The 15,751-nt window shown below is 31.6% G+C and overlaps 1 protein-coding gene across 2 annotated transcripts in view; it reads right to left on the bottom strand.

Annotated features, from left to right (window-relative positions):
• Positions 1-2,027: 2,027 nt before the first annotated feature.
• Positions 2,028-15,751, bottom strand: part of LOC127717754 (cardioacceleratory peptide receptor-like) — a 94,266-nt gene continuing 80,542 nt past the window's right edge. The window contains exons 4-7 of one of the 2 annotated variants that reach the window (XM_052223551.1): positions 9,984-10,312; positions 6,720-6,855; positions 4,985-5,074; positions 2,028-2,525 (exon numbers count right to left, since the gene is read on the bottom strand). In XM_052223551.1, the coding sequence (XP_052079511.1) occupies positions 2,332-2,525; positions 4,985-5,074; positions 6,720-6,855; positions 9,984-10,312 (749 nt within the window). In that variant the 3' untranslated portion in view covers positions 2,028-2,331. The remainder of the gene's footprint in view (positions 2,526-4,984; positions 5,075-6,719; positions 6,856-9,983; positions 10,313-15,751) is intronic. The other variant, XR_007989353.1, reaches the window with a different exon arrangement.

Below are 15,751 nucleotides of genomic sequence, written 5' to 3'. Positions count from 1 at the left end.
TTACATTATACTAGATTTTTCTCAAACTATTGAATGGATTATGACAAAACTTGACAGGAATGCTTGAAATAACCAGTATTACAAAGGAAAAAAGTCACATTCAGTTTATTTAACAAAAAAGTCTTCTTTAGGTGTAATACTACCAAATCATAGTACGTCACATCCGGTTGCATACGAAAATAGGTAGAAAAAAAATATTCCCTTGAATTTGACAGTTGTAGGTAATTGATCCTACATTTCATTGCAGTAAAACATTTCTGGGTCATAAACATATATTTTGGGTATTTCAAAGCATATTTAATTTTTTATTTGGGGTTTCTATAGAATATTTTGGAAACTTGAGGTAACATGGTTACTAAAGCTTGTACACAGGTTAAAAGAGGGGGGAAATTTGATTGGTTAACTTCCAGTGATGGTTATTTTCTTATATGCAATGAAATGTTATGTGAAATTTTTTCTATAGTACTGGACAGGATAAAACTTTACTCATGCCAAGTATTTCTTTATTTGAAACAAAGATAAATTCTGCACAATTTTTGGAAAAGTGCAAATTTAACAAAGACTAAAAGGGGAAAATCAATGGTGGTATTACACCTTTTGACCTCGTCAAAAGCCAATAATTGATAATTATAATATATGATTATGTCAGGCGATTATAAAACTAAGCAAGATAAAAGTTTTTTTTCAAGGTGTTTATGCTTCATTTAGACATGAAAAGGGAATGATGGACGACTTAATAAAAAGTATTTGTTTTCATATAATACATCATGATAAATTGTATTTCAATTTAAGAATAATGATCAACCTTTTGAAAATATCTCATCTTTGTTTGTTTTGATCGAGCCTCTCGAACCTTCATAACTTGATGCTAAAGATGTTACATTTAGGCTGTTTAATACGATTTTGTTTCATTGAAGTTTACAGGCATATTTTTTTTTATTAAACATAGTTTATAAATTATTGGACTGAACAGACTACATTAATTATTTTTCATTTGCAAGTAACGTAGTGTAGGAAAATTACAGAATCAAAACCAAAATGAGCATTCACCTGAATAGTGTGATAGACCTTATGCATCTAGGTGTGTTCGATTAGAAGTTTTGAAACAAGCTATTTAAATAACTAATTGTTGGAAAAGTTTACTTAAAATGTACCCAGTCAGGAATATGGCAGTTGTTATCAAATAGTTGGTTTCTATGTATGTTGGCGTTTGTTTTTATTGCACGTCAGTGTTCCTGTTGTTCCTTTGTTTTCCTCTTATAGCTGATGTATTTCCCTCGGTTTTAGTTTGTAACCCGGATTTGTTTTCTCTCAACATGCTCAATGATCGATTTATGACTTTTTAAACACAGGTATACTACTGTTGCCTTTAATTAGTTACTGTTTTCATATGGTCTGGTCTTTACCAATCTATTTCATGATTACTGATAGATTAAAAACATCAAATATATATAAAAAGAAGTTGTCGTACAGAACATTCATTGGTCAGTTACAAATGAGGTCTGCATAGGGTTATGATTTACTCATTTATAAAATAAAAATCGTTATTCTAAAAAGTTGGAATTCAAAAGTATGAATTAACCCCTTAATTTTATACGCTATGGTAGTATTTTGTTGCTTAAAAATTTAAAATAAAAAAATAACTAAATAATGTACTGCATTTAATCGGTCCGCTTCCAATACATTTTGGTAACTTACTTGTATATATAAGTCTGAGTACTGTTTACCTATTATTTAAGTTGAATATATTTAGACTCGTCCAATTCAGGGGAATTAGGTTTCTGCAAGTGTTTTTTACGTAATTTTCTTATGTTTTTAGTGGTTTGTAAGAAGACCTTCCCACAAAAGGGCTGTTCAAATCCCAACATCCCTTTTTGTTCGAAGGTCTTATAATGTCAATATTAACTTATCATTGAACTTTTACTATTTATTATAAAGTTACACACATATATATACATCATATTAATTAAATAATAATTTTTAACATATTTTTCATTGAAAATAAACGAATAAATAGCTATCTTTTATACAAGACGGTGTTCAAAATAAATAAATAAAATATTAACACTTTGTAATACATTAAACATAAACTACATCACAAATACATTTATATTTAGTCACTGGAATGCAAATTTTATTTTATTTCAAAATAAGTTTGTGTGTTAATTTCAAAAACGACTTTCAACAAATTCTGTAACCTTAATGGGACAGATTGACAGAGGCACTGACGCTGATACCGAACAAAATCATGCTCCACGTCTGTCGTCGGCCGGACATAAAACTAGCTACATAATGTTGTCCTCTCTGATTTTTTCTTGAAAGCCGTCCCACTCAATTTTTTAGTTTTCGTTTTTTTGTCTTCGACAGAAACATTTCCTTATTGAAAATGAGAAATACTAATGGATTTGCAAGGCTGTTTAATGGTGCAAGAACGAACAGAACCTGAAACCAAAGTCCTGGTTCTGCAATTTTATGATGTGTCAAAATGGCGGCAACTGTAATCGGAGCCCAACAAATAATGTATGCTGTAAAAAGATAAAAAAAAAAAAGATATGTTGAATTACTGCTCTTATTGAAATTCAATAATGTAAATATATATACATATAAATATAATAGAACACAGGACGGTCGGCAACAATCGGTAAGAATAGTAATTACCATTTCAGAACCTTGCTGTAAATATCTAAGTACGAAAGACATTTTTCCATATTTTGTTTTACTGTAGTATGAAACTTTAAAGTAGTATTTTAATAAGATATTTATTGAAGATTATTTTGTAGTATATATGTTCTAATAATATTATTGCAAAACAAGGAAAATAAAATATTATATAAAGCTAATAAAAATCAAACATACAAAATGAACATTAAAATACAACTTTATCGGACTGTACATTATTTTTACAAACTATGTAATCAAATGAAAAAACATTTTATCAACTCCTTTCCTTAACAGCCTCAACAAGTGTGAAATTGAATTTTAAACCTTTTTTTCACTGATAATTACACGTAAGAAAAGAAAAGTTAAATTCAAATTTCACACTATGTTTTGATATTGAATATTGAAAAAAGACATTATAGTTTCTTTTTTGTCTCTATATTAAAAACAAAACCAAAAACGAATAACTATAGCATTTTTACTTTGAGTTCAGTTGTATAAATATACAACTAATAATCAACTGAGATATACACAGACCATTTAAAGTTAGGAGGAAGATAACAAAAGAATATTTAAATTTATTAGTCGATGACTAACTGACAACATCATGGCAAGACACGAGAAACAACCAAAAGGACAAACAACAGCATACAAAACAGAACATAGATAACCAAAGACTGAACAACATGAACCCCACCAAAACCGGCTGAAAATATAGGTATTAAATGTTCCTTTTCATTAAATTTAATAGTTAAAATCATAAAGCACTTACTGTTCATTATAAAATTTAAAGAAAAGCAACTTTCACATTCATTATGGCAATGTTTACTGAAAAGAGCCTTTTATTTTAATCATTATATTTGGTCGTATTGTTGATATCCAATTTTATTAGATATACTACTGTAAAGATCTAGCATTTTGCTTTCAACTGAACTTTACGATAGGTTTTTTTTTTTAGTTTACTTGACGTGTAATCTCACCGATCCAGATTATTGCTAAAAAGACTTGTTTTTGCCCAATCTTTTTACATCACAAATCAACATATCAATCTCAAGTACAGCGGAATAAAATAAAAGGTGCACAGAAAAACTAACAATTCCGAAAAAGGTCCTTTATTCTTTTATAATCAGATAAGAAGTTAGTTTATAGGTTCCAAAATTCTAAATGATGTTTCACGGGAAATTGGTTACAAACATTATGAAAAAATTTCACAAACTACTGAATTTGTTGCTATATGTGCCGCTTTCTGCATGTACAGCTTCAAATCTTAAACGTTCTTAAACCAAACTGTCCTGTAAAACTTTAGAAATTTATTAAAACAATTTTACGATAAACATTTGAAAAAAAGTTAATGAATATTTCAACATTAATATAATCAAAATAAGCAAAAAGAAATGGTTGGAACTATCCAACGTAAACAAGATGCTACAGTTAATGACCAGATGTTTTAATGTCATAAGATTAGATGAAGATATATAAGGAAGATACAAATCAAAGTTAACAAACTAAATGAACAGCATGAACTCCAAAAGGATTGAGATCGGATGCCTCGACAAGGCAAGTGTCTCCTACTTTGCATACATAACTTGCTATGCGAATCCACAAAAGTCAAATAACCAATCAAGAATATTAAACAATCGATAAACAGTGATAAATGTACGGATCGAGCTATTATTCCATTTAATAAAGACCTAAGAACGCAAAAACATGTCGTTAGTCAGTTCAGACACAATACATATCGTATCGGTCAACCAATTGTAATTGCTGATTGTGATCGTAAGACTTATTTTTAGTTTCTTCAATTTGATAATATAATATTGTTCAACAGTTAAATAAATCATACTCGCCAAAATCTTAATAAATTTATTGTTTTGCTTTTAATGATTAAAATATTATTTTAGGCTCATCACCTCAATTTATTTTGAACAGAAGCAATCAGTTTTACCTGAGCAGATCTAAAAAGCCTAAACATGTTCAGTCTAAATTTTCAGATATATCCACTGCGGTAAATTCAGTACTGGTAAGACAATATCTTGCAGTGAATTACGATACATTTAATCTTTAATATTTACCAGTACCCATCATTAGAGTAATACATTGTCTGAAACGCTACTGAACAATGCTTGATTAACAGTAAGTAAAACGTAAACACATCATTTGATATTCTAATGATTTATAATGAAAACTTTAAAAAAAAAAAAAAAAACAAAAAAACAAAAAAAAAAACGTTTGCTAGGTTTATTTTTTAAATGACGTGAAGATGAAAATTGCAGTTTAAGATAAAAAATAAGTTACTAGTGACCCTTACAAATTAAACAATTCTTACCAAACACTACAACGAACAGTAATTTGATGGTTCTAATCTTTGCCCTTGATATACTTTTATCTCTAACATCGCAGTCATTATCATGATTATCTAAAACATATATGGAAAAAGATTTTTAAGTTTTTAACTTTATAATAAGAGTTTTGGTATCATTATACAAATATATTTTTTTCGAAACATTAATTGTGTAAATGTGCATCTGGTGAGGTCAAATATTTACCGTGAATGTTATGTATGATTTAAATTCCAATAGCAAATGGTGTTGTTTTTTTTTTTGTAACATTTCTCAGATTAAATATCAATTAACTCAGTCATAAACATGACACTTTCTGAAAGTTTCTTCTTCAAAAAGAGAGATGAACAATACCAAAGGGACTCATAAGTCGAAAACAATCTGACGACGCCATGGCAAAAATATAAAAACGACCAAAATACAAAACACAACATCAAAAACGAATAACTTGGCAACAAGAAACCTAACAAAACAGGAAAATGATCTCAGGTGATCTAGTATAGTAAGAAGATCCACGTGGAACCCGTTGTGTTGCTCATGTACATGTAGGTATAAACCCTGGGATATGTCTAATTTGGTAGGTCACATTTGAGAAAGGGATTTTGGTTATGAAAAAAGAATAGATCCGTCCTCATCTGTGAAACAGATATTCCCAACCGGTTGACCAACTCAAGGGATCGTGAGTATTTCCAACGTTTCACTAGTAAATGAATCTTAGTCTAAAACGTAATTTTGATCTCAATATCATCTGAAAAGTCTTGATCACTGTTAATTATTATAATAATCTATTCAGTCATATTCACTTTCGACAACAGACAACAATGACAAAGTATAATCGAAGGTCACCATATGTCATTCAACAGTAAGCGAAAAAAAAAATACCGTGAGGGTAGCTATTAAGGGCACCAAAAGGACAAAATGTTAAACAATTCAATCAGAAAACCATCGGCCGGATTATGATTTAAATAATGAACCAACATATCATATGTCCTGATTTACCTTTAATTCAAAATACACATTTCCAATTCCTTTTAGATATAATACTTATGATATTATAAAACTTTAAATATCATCAAAGTCTCAATACGGACGTACGGACGCCCCTGCATGCCATTCAAAACATTTAAAACAGATGTATGCGAGTGCAAAATGCGTTTAAAGAGCAATATGCGGTTATTTGGGTATTCTATAGTCTACAAACTCGTTTGAAAGCATAAAACCATATGGCCTTAAAAGGAATGTTAAAAGATGTATAGGTCATCTGCTGCATAACGGAGGAAGTACCTTGATTTAAGTTCAATTACTAGTATTGACCTTCAACCATTTGAATAAAATGTGTTATTTATTTCGTCAATTTTCAGAAACACCAGTTACACGACTGAAGATACCCACCTAATGTAATATGTGTATCATATCTCTCTGGAATTGATTAATTTAAGCTTTACGGGGATTTGCATTTTAAATGTGAATCTAGATTAACCTCTATCGAAATACTCTGGAAGCTTATCCAAAAGATAAAACCTATGATAACCTAAAACTAACATGGCTTAATCTAAAGTGTCAAACCTTCATCAACTAGTTGTTCCGTAGAATCGAAAGATTTTAAAAGTCATAAACAATGGCCAGTCATATCAAATTTCAACACATTGTGTATTCTACGAAATAATAGAAACTGATATTCCGTATAGTTACACACACTAGCATTGTTCTACAAGTACTTACTCGTATCCTTGTTTTTTCCTTGCAAAAATCCATATCTTTCACGGCGACGTATCGTAATGATGATAACGATGTAGCACACAGTTATCATTGTAACTGGTGTTATAATGATGCTGGAAAGATCCGAATATAATATGGCCTATAATATATTGGAAAAGTGAAAAAATAAGAATAAAAAGTTATCATTCGATATAAATGAAAATAACACTTTTACAAATTTCGTGTTTCCGAATAAGCTTTATCTGAAATTAACGCTAAAACACAAACTCTTTTGTCTTTTGACGAGCGTCTGGCGTATATAATTCTAATCAAGGTATCTTAGATAAAATTATGTTATGTTCCTCATTTTATTTGCTCATTAAACATGTTGAAGGTAAACCAGGTGTCTTTGTCTGAGCATCCCTTCTGTTGCAAAAAATACATTGATAAGTTTAAAAAAAGAATCACCCAATACACAACAGAATCATCCTGAAAATGAGATTTGAAGAATAAACTATTAACACATTAAGTGTCGTTAAGTGTTTTTAACATTTTCAGAAAAAAAAATACCTCTTAGGTATAGAACCACTAATTCAGGCCGGGTCGGAAACAACATACAAAAAAGTAATACATACTTTAAACAAAATAATTCCTACGCATAGCTGTATCGTTGTCAATAGGTGAAATATTTGGGTAGTTTTGGTATCACATGAAAGCTTATGGACGTAGGATAACTGTATAACCCTTGTTGAAAGTTTCTTTTGAATAATAAAGAAGAATATAAAATTTTAATAGGATGGCACAATTCGCCCTGTTCAGATCAGAAGCACCTGTTTTTGTACAATCAAACTCCCGGGAACAAGTACGCTCTAATATGCAATTAGATGTATGTTGAAATTTTCAGCACAAGTCAGGATAAGGTATAGTTTTGACATGAAATAACTGCCACTTTATTTGAACTTAAGACAAGTAGCCATTAGTGCTTGAAAATGCAGAATTTAACATGGAAAGCAATGAGGCTTTGGATTAGTGGTTTTATACCTATTACTGAAAGGTATGTGAAATTAAATATTTAGAAATCATACCCATTACAATGAAAATTAGTCACATTTGTTGTTAGTAATCATGTTACATTATTTTTATTTATGTAACAATTATGTTGATGTCAAAATACAGCCCTCAAATTGCTACAATAAGATATTTCAGCCTTTTTTGGTCATTCAGCATGCACACAGTTAATATTTTACCTGATGTTTATATTTTTGCATTATCTAAGACAGAAAGCAATGAATCATGTATATCATGACTGGTTCATAGAATAAATATTGCTTTTGGTCAAACAATCAAGTGTTTTATTGGGTTTCTTAGTGTATCATTTATTTCAAAGGAAATTGGTGTTTACTTATATCTAAATTCCAAAATCTCACTTGAAATGCATTTTATAACCAGTTTAGCAAGTTTTCTAGCTGAGAAATACATAAATTGCTCTTGTTTATTCCGTGTTTATACATAAAAGTATGGGTTTTACCAAATCACTCTTCTTTTCAACTTGTAGAAAAAGGGGGACAAAATTATCAATTATATTTTATGTTTGGACCACTTCATTTATATTCAAGGAAGAATCTCTGATAAAAATAAGCCATATAGGTAAAAACATTGTTATTTGAGTAGATATTAACAAAAAAGAACTGGTAAAAATTGCAAAAGTGTCATATCGGTCACTATTAGTATCCATATGGAGTTTTCTTTGTATAACGCATAAATAGCTACCAGTCCAATTTGAGCTTGAATTCAGTGATATAGTGTTTTGACAAAAGCTCTAAGTGTTTTTCTATGCTAGAATTAGATCATAATAGGAAATTAAGTCAAGCAGAAGTCAATAGAACAAGTTTGGTGCTGTTATAGGTATAGAACCACTAATTTAGGCCCGGTCAGAAAGAACATATAAGAAAGTAGTACATATTTTAAACAAAATAGTTCCTATGCATAGCTATATCGTTGTCAATGGGTGAAATATTTGGATAGTTTTGGTATCAAATGAAAGCTTGGGGACTTGGGATCACTGTATAACCCTTGTTGAAAGTTTCTTTTGAATAATAAAGATTACATGTATGAAGTATATAAAATTTTCATAGGAGGGCACAATTCGCCCTGTTGTTCAGATCAGAACTACCTGTTTTGTACTATCAAACTTCTGGGAACAAGTACGCACTAATATGCAATTAAAGGTATGTTGGATTTGTCCGCTCAAGTCAGGATAAGGTATAGTTTTGTAATAACTGCCACTTTTTTTTAACTTAAAACAAAGTAGCCATTAATGCTTGAAAATGCGAAATTTAACATTGAAAGCAATGGGCTATGAACTAGTGGTCTTTTACATTTAGCATCAAGGGCAGATAATTATATTGAATTTTTTATAGGACAGTGTGTGTTTTTTGCGTTTTTTAAGAAAATAAGGCTCGTGACTCCCTACTTTTATATGTTATTTCGGAAGTGTTTTATACAGAGCAATTTTTCAATTGAATTTGATTCATTTCTATGGTTTAATGCTTCATCTATAAGTTTCCCCTATAAAATCTATACAAAATAACTGATTTCGTTAATTTCAATATATTTTAACGAAAAAGCAAGTTACATGACCCCCATTTTATCTATTAAAATTTAAAAGTACATTGACCAAGAAGTCTTTTACAGAAGTTTAAGAAAACTCTATCATTGAAGATATGGACACCTCAGCTTCCTTAAGTGTCTGTCAATTTATCATCGTTTTCAAGATAATGAGGGAAAAGTAAAAAGTATTGATAAAGAGACAATAACTGAAACAAAGAGTTCATCCATGATTTGTATTACATTTGACCTATTTGACGATTTGTTGGATGATTATTTTTGCTATTAAACGTTGGTCTTATATAATTGTACTAAAAAATACTATGCTTAAATTGGTAAAACAATGTCTTTAATTCAAAATACCCCCTAAAAGTAGACATCTGACAATTTTTATCCGAAAAGATTCTAAGTTGATTATAGCGTTATGACAAAATTACGTCGTTCATAGATTTTCTCTAAATTACGATAAAAGACAAAGAGTAAAATATTTCTGCCATCAACATCGATTCCCTAAAAGTAATTACTAAATGAATAAAGTCAACTCCTCTACAAATATGAGAGGTATGATATAGTGATAAAGTTATCAATTGATATATTCGATGTTTTACTTTTATTGTAACATTTGGCAGGCTTGTGTTTCCAAATTGAATTGTTTGAGGCATGTCTTATAGATCAACTTACCACTATGTTTGGAAATGTATGTTTACATTCAATATCATCTTCAACGTAAAAACCGAAAACTCCATAGGGAATTGCAAGAAGACTTCCTACTACCCATGCTGACAATGCCAGTCCATAACGATATTTTTTGCCTTTAGAAGCAGCAGCCAGTGGTTTTAGAATGACATATGCACGGTCAATTGATAAGACTACAATTGCATATGTTGACACATAAAAAGGAACCATTGAAAAATACACATAGTAGATATAACACACGTGTGAATTCCATGGCACTTTAAACCGATTGAATAAAGTTTCTGGTAGTACATAAAATATTCCTACACATAGATCTGAAACAAAAACATACAAACTTTAATGAAACAAATAGATGTAAGTGTCAAACGCCATATTCAACATCATTGGCTATATCGAGGAAGTCATTTTGTACATGTTGTATTGAAAGGGGAAACCGGAGTGCCCGGAGAAAACGACCGACTTTCGGCAGAACAAATGACAGTCCTGGTCAATTAAGATTCGAGTCGCACACACCTGTCACGTAGAGGGTTCAAACTCATAACCCCAGTATTGACAGGCTTTTTATACAGTATATACACTACTTACTCTACGTTAGCATTGAGGCACCGAAACCAACAGCATTCGGCTGCGTTTATATTTTTAAATTGTAAAAATATTCATTTGTTTTCATATATTTGTTATGTGTCGTTTTCTCACATTCGTTTTTATTTGTTTTTCTTTTATTCTTATACACCCGGTAGAAGTTTTAATGAAAATGAAGGATACACATATCCAACATTTAATATCAAACTTGATTCACTGTTCTGTATAACTCAGATCAAGTTGTTGCAAGCCAAGTTCATGTTTTTGTAGCAAAAAAATGTTATCATTCATTAAAATTCAAAATCTCTTTTTTGTTTCACTTTCCAAACGGCATATTATGACAATAAAAGAATCAACCAATGTACATGTTAAATACATTGACATTTTGTGTAAATGAAAAAAACTAGGCAAACAAATAGTTATTGTTTGGTTGCCGCTGGAATTTTCTGGAACCAAACTCTGTTTTAAAGACACACATTTTTCAAATATTCCCCGAAGCTCAAATTGTTTTTTTTTCTTTTTCAGATGTACATGTATGCTCTTATAACCAATTAGAAATTAGTTAGTTTTTTAAATTTATTTATTCTATTTGATGACTTAATCAAACTTTCTTTCTAACAAACGAAATAATTGGCTTCTTAGATCAATTTGTACCCCTTGTCTCAATATTGTGTGATCGATGGCTTCTTGACCTCAGGTTGCAGTTTGTTCTACAAAGAGTTGTATGAAAATGGAATTTAAGATGACATGTATTACTTTAATATTTTAACGTCAACATAGAACTAAAACCATTTCATCTTCCTGCGTTTAGTATCCATCGGGGTATATTGATATAAAAGGAAAAAATAAAGCAACAATTAAAAAGTCAATTGTTCATTAACAATTCAAAGGTCTTTCTTTCTTTTTTTATTGATAGCCTTCTTAGTTCAAAAATATATGGTTGCTAAGGACTTTTATGTTCATAACAAGTGGTTGTTAAGGACAAAAATCATTCCTAAGGATAAAAATCATTCCTAGGAATAAAAAAAATTACTTCCAGTATTAAAAATGTCATATGTACTATTCATAGTCTTTCAAGTTAAAAAAAATAAGTGATTGCTAAGGACTTATATGTCGTTGCTAGTGACAAAAATGTCATTTCCAGTATTTAAAATTTCATATTTATATTATTCATAGCCTTCTAAGTTCAAACATATATATGGTTGCTTAGGTGTTTTATGTCGTTGCTAGGGACCTTGACCTCTAATATTGACATAATTTTATAGATCTTATAATGCTGAACATTTTTGCAATTCAAAGTTTCTTTCTATCTCTAACCTCTTTTGAGTTATAAGCAAAAAATCATCATTTCGGACCCATAAAACAGTTTTGGTGCCCCAGGTCCATAATAGTTGGTCCAATAAATTTAAACCCACATAAAAAATGTAGATCTTGACAAGACACACATTTTCTCTGTTACATTTTATCAGCCATTTTTACGGTTATTAATTAAATTCGATAACAAGCTAAGGTCAAAATCTACGTCATGACCTTGACCTTTGACCTTAGGTCAATTTGCATGGTCACGTGAATTGATGATCATTGGTGAAGATCCTAGGCGGCTACAACTTACGGTTTTTGAGTTTTAGTGGCCAACCAACATTGGTTAATTTTCAAAGGGGCATGACCCTACCAATGAGTCGTTGAATCTTTTCAATTCAAATGTAACGAAAAACCAGGGTCTGCTCTTGAACAAATTCCACCCTTCGTTTCTTTTTCTACCTATTATGGTTATGGAGTTAGAATGATAACAAGGTTTTCGGTGTTAGGGAAGATAACCGCTATAAAGAAAATGTTACGCGGTTGTGCCCTCACCACAAGATAGCTTTTGGTCAACCGATACTAGATACCTTATATCATTTTAACATGTCGCGTACTTTTTTGGGGAAATGTCGTTTGGCGGAAAGAATAATAATAATAATTAAAATGTCAATTGTTCTTGAACAATTGAAAGGTCTTTCCTTTTCATTATGTAAAATATATGTTTAAATAAGCGTATAATGCATTGAAAAGCTCTAAAACACACACAAAATCCTTAAAATATGGTCAAAAACACATAATTCGTGATTTTGGGACATGACCCTGACTTTTGACCTGATGACTTTTGTCAAGATCATTGGTCCACAATGTCATAACAAAAGACCCCATAAGTCTAGGACCTTTGGTTCATGAGTTAAAGCTTATTTTGTCTTTTCTTAAACAGATAACAGGGGTTATGCTCCTTAGGGATAGGTCAAATCTCTTCAGTCAAAATGTAAAAAAGTTGCACCTTTATGTCCCAATTATTTTTCACTATTCACTATTTCTGTAAGTTTTATCTTGTTTGAGATATCCAATAAAAAAGTTTTAAAGTCAAAAGTCAAGGTCAACCTCAAAAAGCTTTAAAACACATTAAAAATCCTTTAAATAAGTCAAAAACACATAATTCGTTATCTGGGACATGACCTTGACCTTTGACCTTTTGACATTTCTCAAGGTCATTAGTCGCCAATGTCATTGCTGAAGACCCCATGGGTCTAGGATCTTTGGTTAAACAGTAAAACCTGATTTTGTCTTTTTAGAAACCTAAACTATGGGTCATGCCCCTTATAGAAAGGTCAAATCTTTTCGGTCAAAATGTAACGAAGTTGCGCCTTAATGACGCAAACATATCCCACTATTTAAAACATCTGTAAAAAATTGAAAACAACACGTTTAATAATTTCATGCGTCCGAAGCGCTTTTCTGGATTTACCTTCATCAGGAACGCTCAAAGACAAACATTTAAAATCCGAGGGATGTATAAGTACCGAAACAGTTGAAGAGCTATATGACAAAAATACCTAAAACAAATAGCCAAATCCATCTAAGGTCAACTTTGCTTGAGGGAGTTGAAACCTTACTTTCATAATAATTTCAAAATTTATAAACGGACAATTTTAGAAAAGTTTGTTATAAATCATGTCAGTACCGAAGTACTGACTACTGAGCTGATGATACCCTCGGGGACTGATAGTCCACCAGCAGAGGTATCGACCCAGTGATGTAAAAAATTGTAAGTATAATGGTTTCTGAGATTATCCCATAACAAGGTGTTAGGTCAAAGGTCAAGGTCAACATACACATTTCACCTTGAGATATTTTTCAGAGTCACATCAATGGATGATGGTTGTTGAAGATCCTAGGTGCCTACGACTTACGGTTTGTGAGTTTTGGGGGCCAACCGACTGCGGTTAATTTTCATAGGGGCATAACCCAACCAATGAGTCTTTGAATCTTTTCAATCCAAATGTAACAAAGAACCGGGGTCTGGTCCTGAACAAATTTCACCCTTCGGTTTTTTTTTTCTACCTATTACGGTTACGGTGTTTAAATGATAACAAGGATTTTAGGTTTCGGAGGGATTACTCAGAACCGACAAAATTTTCGACTCACAGGGTGAGTTCCGGATAGGTATTTATGACACCGATACAAAGTATGAACATGAAAGCGACACGTCTTACGGTTAAGGCTGCTAACTTCGTCAAAGTTTGGCGGAAAAAGAATAATAATATTAATTAAAATGTCAATTGTTCTTGAACAATTGAGAGGTCCTTCCTTTTCATAATGTAAAATATATGTTTCAATATGCGTAGAATGCATTAAAAAGCTCTTTAACACACTTAAAACCCTTAAAATATGACAAAAAACACAAAATCCGCTATTTAGGACATGACCTTATGACCTTTGTCAAGATTATTGGTCCACGATTTCATAACAAAAGACCCCATGGGTCTAGGACCTTTGGTTCATGAGTTAAAGCTTATTTTGTCTTTTTTTAAACAGTTTACAGGGGTTATGCCCCTTATGGATAGGGCAAATCTCTTCGGTCAAATGTAAAAAAGTTGCGCATGTAGCTCATAATTATTTTTCACTATTTACTATTTCTGTAAGTATTATCGTTTTTGAGATATCCAATAGATCAGTTTTAAGGTCAAAGGCAAGGTCAACCTCAAAAAGCTTTAAAACACACTAAGAATCCTTTAAAAAGGTCAAAAACACATAATTCGCTGTCTGGGACATGACCTTGACCTTTGACCTTTGTCAAGGTCATTAGTCCCCAATGTCATTGCTGAAGAATCCATGGGTCTAGGACCTATGATTATATAGTAAAAGCTGATTTTTTCTTTTCAGAAACCTAAAACAGGAGTTATGCCCCTTACAGAAAGGTCAAATCTCTTCGGTCAAAATGTAACAAAGTTGCGCCGTAATGACCCAAACATTTCCTACTATCCAAAACTTCTGTAAGTATAATGGTTTCTGAGATTATCCCATAGCAAGGTGTTAGGTCAAAGGTCAAGGTCAACTTACAAGTTTGACCTTGAGGCATTTTTAAAAGTTACATGAATTGATGATCATTGGTGAAGATCCTATTGTCTACGAATTACGGTTTCTGAGTTTTGGTGGCCAACCGACACCCGTTAATTGTCATAGGGGTATAACTCTACCAATGAGTCGTTAAATCTTTTCGATCCAAATGTAATGAAGAACCAGGGTCTGGTCCTGAACAAATTTCACCCTTCGCTTTTTTTCTACCTATAACGGTTGCGGTGTTTGAATAACAAAGTTTTTAGGTTTCGGAGGGATTACTCCGAACCGACAAAATTTTTTGACTCACAGGGTGAGTTCCGGATAGGTATTTATGACACCGATACAAAGTGTGAACCTGAAAGCGACACGTCCTACGGTTAAGGCTGCTAACTTCGTCAACGTTTGGCGGAAAAAGAATAATGATAATTAAAATGTCAATTGTTCTTGAACAATTCAGAGGTCTTTCCTGTTCGAACTGTAAAATACATGTTCCAATAGGCGTAGAATGCATTGAAAAGCCCTCAAACACACATGAAACCGTTAAAATATGACAAAAAACAACAAAATTCGCTATTTAGGAAATGACCTTGACTTCTGACTTTGTGACTTTTATGAAGGTCATTGGTCCAGGATGTCATTTAAAAGACCCCATGGGTCTAGGACCTTTGGTTCAAGAGTTAAAGGTAATTTTGTCTTTTCAGAAACCGTTAACGGGGGTAATGCCCCTTAAGTATATTTCAGATCTCTCCGGTCATAATGTAAAAAAGTTGTGCCTTAGTCACCTTAACATTTCTCACTATTTA

The sequence above is a fragment of the Mytilus californianus genome, unplaced genomic scaffold (assembly GCF_021869535.1).
Source record: "Mytilus californianus isolate M0D057914Y unplaced genomic scaffold, xbMytCali1.0.p SCAF_10, whole genome shotgun sequence".
Taxonomy (NCBI): Eukaryota; Metazoa; Mollusca; class Bivalvia; order Mytilida; family Mytilidae; genus Mytilus; species Mytilus californianus.
Note: the sequence above shows the minus strand (reverse complement) of the source record. Positions and strands in the feature narration are given on the sequence as shown.